This window comes from Mesocricetus auratus, unplaced genomic scaffold (assembly GCF_017639785.1).
Source record: "Mesocricetus auratus isolate SY011 unplaced genomic scaffold, BCM_Maur_2.0 contig_8593_pilon_obj, whole genome shotgun sequence".
Taxonomy (NCBI): domain Eukaryota; kingdom Metazoa; phylum Chordata; class Mammalia; order Rodentia; family Cricetidae; genus Mesocricetus; species Mesocricetus auratus.
This window is the reverse complement of record NW_024434997.1, coordinates 1-5,569: the sequence shown is the minus strand read 5'-3', so window position 1 is coordinate 5,569 and position 5,569 is coordinate 1. Positions and strand designations below refer to the sequence as shown.

General features: G+C 42.6%; 1 protein-coding gene across 1 annotated transcript; it reads left to right on the top strand.

The window, feature by feature from the left end:
- Positions 1-497: 497 nt before the first annotated feature.
- Positions 498-5,564, top strand: LOC101830191 (mas-related G-protein coupled receptor member X1-like; the record flags this gene model as incomplete). Its single annotated transcript, XM_040741328.1, has 2 exons — positions 498-958; positions 5,051-5,564. A coding segment is annotated over exon 2 (489 nt), but the record flags the coding sequence as incomplete, so codon positions are not given.
- Between the last annotated feature and the right edge of the window lie 5 nt (positions 5,565-5,569).

Here is a 5,569-nt window from a genome sequence, read left to right as displayed (position 1 = left end):
CTCCTGGGAGAAAAAGAATGGAATCCATTCATGTTGCTCACTTCACACCACACCAATTAAGTCTTCCTCTTACTGTTTGGTTTTAATTCCACTACATCTTTTGCTAGCACTCAGACCTCACCCTCCTTTCTTTGTTCTTTATGCAAGGGAACACATTCTCTATCAATATCTTCAAGCAGGGAAGACCATCTCCCTCGCCCTATGCTGCTTCATTGCAGATTCCCTGGTTTAACTACATATTTTATCCTGCCACTTTCTCAGTCCCCAGTGACTTGCTCATTGTGATCAACTGTATATAGTGGGCTATAGGTGGACTGAAAACATTCATTAGCACCATTTCCTGTCTATGCATGGCCTATCTATGTTGCCACTACTGCCACATGTCACATATTAGGTATCCTGTGGGGCCTGCTCTGGGTGATGTCTCTCCTGTTTTATTATGCAACCTGCAAAAGTCCCACTGTGGCTTGCTGTTAAAAGATTTGACTGTTATTGTGGTTGCATGATGCATTTTGTCACTACTGCACGACTGGTATTTTTGTGTGTTGTGTTCTCTGAGTCTATCCTGCCTTATTGGACTTGACTTTCTGTGATTCCCAGAAGATGGTACTGAACAAGCTGCATGTGACACCAGAGTTCACAATACTAGTGTTCCTCCTCTGCATCCTGCCATTTAACGTGGTTTCTGACGTTCTACACTGGTATTAATAACCTTATGATTTAAAGTTAGCATTGCTCACATCCTGTCTACTATTATCAGCATCAAGCCATCTTCCACATCCTTTTGAATTGTCAGTCCATCAAGAACATCAGTGAAAGCAGTATCGGTCTGCGAAGCTGACTCTCCAAGAGATCTTAGACAACATGTCACAGGAGGAGAAAGATCAAGGAAAGCCTTTCTTAAGAAGCTATGGAGATATCTGAATCCCGCTAAAGTCATCAACTTTTATCTACCAAGGTTGGTTTGAATTTTCAGCTCATTCATTAAAATTACAGATATAATAGCATGCATAGACATACATAATGTGTGTGTGTGGTTGTGTATTGTGTATGTAGATAGTGAGGGAAGAGAGAAGAGAGAACCAAATATAACAGGGAAGAAGAAGAAGAGAAAGAAATGTTTATTTCTGCATTGTCTGTGGCTACCTTCACACAACAACAAAGTTCGATATTTGTGACAGAAACCATCCAGCTGCAAGTACTAAGATACCATCTTTCACTTTATCAAAGCATATATATTAGTCTCTGGTCTACTTACACTCATACCTACTTCTGTGGGAAGTCTACATCCACAAGTGTGCATCCTCTAGCCTGATTTTTCACTTTTAAAATGATTTTGACTGTCTTCGTCTTTTGCATTTGCTCATAAATTGTATAATAAGCATTCCAAACTGTCACGGAAATATCTGGTGGTACTTTGTTATGTGTGTATTGAATCTATTGATTAAATTGCTGTAAGAATGAACCTGATAGTTAAACATGGAGACCATAAGAAAAACACACATGGAAAACCCCAGGAAGGAAACATATTGAAGATGTCCTGGGTTGTAAAGAGAAGCCTTTTCCTTAGAGAAAAGCCTTCCCGCCAGCCTGGCTCCAGAGCCGCATCAGTCCCAAATAAGCACACAGGAGGCTATATTAATTATGAAGCTGTTGGCCTTGCTTGTTTCTTACTGGCTAGCTCTGACTTAAGTAATTACCCCATAATTGTTAGTCTAAGTATTTCTCTTACTGGAGAGCTTTCTGGGCTTTCTACCCCATGGTGTTACATCTTGACTCCCTGTGTTTCTCCTTCCCAGAGTCCTCCTGGACTCCTAATCCCACCTATCTTGGTTCCGTATAGGCCACCAGTGCTTTATTGACAAATAACAGGACTTCCCCAACACTGGGTAAATGGGACAGGGGGGTGTGTAGAAGAGAGAGGATGGGAGATAGGAACATGAGAGATCAAGAAGACCGAGTTGGGAGAGGGACAGAGAGGGAGAGCAATGACAGAGATTTTTTGATAGAGGGAGCCATTGTGGAGTTAGGGAGAAACCTGGTGCTAGAGAAATTCTCAGGAATACACAAAGATGACCCCTGCTAAGACTCCTAGCAATAGCTGACAGGGTGTCTAAACAGGCCTTCCCCTTTAATCAGAGTAGTTGCTACCCCAATTGCTATCATAGAACCTACATCCAGTAATTGATGGAAGCAGATACAGTGACCCACAGCCAAGCACTAGGCTGAGCTCCTGGATTCCGGTTGGAGAGAAGGAGAAGGGATCATATGACCAAGGCAGGTCAAGATTATGATGAGGAAAACCACAGAGACAGCTGACCAGAGCTAGTGGGAGCTCATGGACTCTGAACTGGCAACTAAGATCCTACATGGGATCGAACTAAGCCCTCTGAATGTGGGTGACAGTTATGTGGCTTGATCTGTTGGGGGGACTGGCAGTGGCACCAGGACCTAACCCAGGGACATGAACTGGCTTTTGGGGGCCCACTCCCTATGGTGTGATAACTTGCTCAGCCTTGACACAGTGGGGAGGGTCTTGGTCCTGCCTGAACTTGGTGTACTAGACTTTGTGGACTCCCCAAGGAAGATCTTACCTCCTCTGAGGAGTGGATGGGGGGAGGGAGAGGAAGAAGAGGGCCTGAAAAGGGGACAGAGGGAGAACTGGGGTTGGTATGTAAAATGAAAAATAAATCCATTTAAATAAAAAAGAATAAAGTTGAAGGCAAATTGAAAATCCAAGGAAACTGGAGATGCCAGAAACATGGACCATCTGCTGAAACTGCTACAAGTAGGGAGCACAGGCAGCTCTTCAGGAAGGCTGCATTGGCTATAATTGGAAAATCCACAAGTGCAGGCACTCTCCAGCCCTTTGAGGTGACATCACAATGCCATGTGACCTTGTTGATGGACATGAAGATGCAGGACTTAGAGTGTACACCAGTGGGTTTCCTTGTTGCTGTGGGCACATTCTTTCTTGACATTCTCCTGGTCCTCTGTTTTAGAATGAGACTGTTTACTATATACCAGTGTATGTTGGGAGTCTCCACTTTTGACTTTGTATGGGGAGTGGCAGCTAAGAAGTTAGTCTGAGTCGCAAAAGATATTTGTGGATGTTGGCTGTTGAGCAAGCTAAAACTGCAGAGATTAAAGGGGTGGGTTACTGTACCTTCAGCTGTACACAGGATTTCTGTGTTAAGTAGAATTATGACCATGCTATTCAGAATAATTTTAGGAAATGTATCTGGGTGCAAAATTGATATGGTTTGGGTTTTTAATGGCTAAACAAGACTGACAACTTTACTGGATTAAGGAGAAATTCTACAAAATTAATAAGTCCTTACTGCTTAATGTGTCTGAAGAGGAGAGTTGCAGACAAGTACCAAGACAGGAGTCAAGAAAGATTTTGGGTAGTCTCATGTAAGAAAATGGGAAGAAGGAAAAGCTAGCACAGGCACCCAATCTTAGGTGTTCTGCTTTCCACTAGAGGAGCCTCTGTGCTGCACAATGTGCTCTGTCGTGATGATTAACTGCAAACCAGAAGCCGTAGGTTTTATATTGGTGCCTTTATCCTCAGTTTCTCTCCTCTTGGGACCTGGTATTAGTGCCCCAGGTGTGAGCTGTCCTTTCTCTATTCAGTATCTGCATGTGCCTCTCCATCAAAAAACTACTTTAATATAAAAGCTTTAACTAGCAAATGAACTCTACTTAAGATAGTTTAGAGAAACAGGAATTTGAGTATATCATCACTCTACAACATACTCTTTTGTTTAAGTTGTGTTTTACATGTCAATCCCAGCTCCTCTACCTCCCTCTGTCCTCCTATCTGCCCCAAGCACCCCATCCCATCCACCATGCTCCCCGGGAGGGTGAGGCATGAAGAAGCACCTTGGGGATCTTCAAAATCTGTCATATTATTTGGAGTAGGGACTGAACCCTCCCACATGTGTCTGACTGAAAGTATCCCTTTTTTGTGGAGTGGGCTCCCCAAATCTATTCATATACTAGAGATAAATACTGATCAGCTACCAGAAGCCCCATAGGAAGTGACCCAGACCTCCAAACTGACATTTACATTCAGGAGATCTGGACCAGTCATATGCTCTTTTCCAGTTATCAGTCTGGGGTCTGAGATCCCCTTCTTCCAGGTCAGCTGTCTCTGTGGGTTTCTCCAACCTAGTCTTGACCCCTTTGCTCATTAAGCCTCCTCTCTGCAACTGGATTCTAGGGAGTTCATCTCAGTGTTTAGCTGTGGGTGTCTGCTTCTATTTCCATCAGTTACTGGATGAAGGCTCTATGATGGCATAAATGTAGTCAAGATTTGAAGAGAGAAACAAATCCTTCACCTCTGGTTTCCACAAGGATTCATACATGTGCACATGCACACACACAATTTTTAAATGTGATTTTTAAACTTATATCCTTTCAAAACATAAAAGAATACACTGTGATATACAAAATATACAAAATCTAAGCCTTGAAAAATACAGAAAGCACACTTGTATTTAAGCACTTCTTCCCTGGGTCCTATCTAGATCACCAGACCGAGTCATCCTAACAAATATACTAGAAAAGTCCACAATTCCCTTGTGACCCTAAAACATGCTATTCATTCTCCATGAATGATGAAACCATCTCAATCATGGGAGTATCAAGATCACCTCTTTGTTTTTCTCAATACTTTTCACATAAGAAAAAGTTATGGTCCATAGAGCAGTAGTGTTTGGTGCATGTAGTACCCTGAATTGAGAAGTTTGTCTCATAGAATATATGTATATGACATAGAATAACATTGATCATTTCCATGTGATTTAGAGGTTCTGAATTATACATAAGAAGAACAACTCAGACTATTGAGTCAACAAACTGTGGGTTTGAATCCGCAGTCCGGAATGCTCCAGCTCTTTGTAAGTGATTTAATTCATACAGTCATATAATATCCTTTTATTTACAGATGAATTTATTTAGAAATGCTAACAACAATATCTACATAACACATGATCTTTGGAGAAGGGACCACATTAAGATGCTCAAATATGGTTGATGTTCTCAGGGACACTGCTGGAAGATTTGTGAACATGGATCCAACCGTCTCATCCCACAACACAGCATCTATGCCAACAAATGAAACTGACCAGCCTGGGAATCAAGATTGTAGTCCAATCCTGGCCCTGAACTTCCTGGCCATCATTATTGCCCTGGTTGGACTGGTAGGAAACACCATCGTACTCTGGCTCCTGGGATTCCACATACGCAAAAAAGTCATCTCCATCTACATCTTCAACCTGGTTCTTGCGGACTCCTTCTTCCTCTGCTGCCACTTTATTGACTCACTCCTACGGGTCATTGATTTCTATGGCTTCTATGCCCACAAAGTAAGCAAATCAATCTTAGGCAATGCAGCGATCATTCCCTATATCGCAGGCCTGAGCATACTCAGTGCTATTAGCACAGAGCGCTGCCTGTCTGTGTTGTGGCCCATATGGTATCACTGCCACCGCCCAGAAAACATGTCAGTTGTCATATGTGCCCTAATCTGGGCCCTGTCCTTTCTGATGGGCATCCTTGAGTG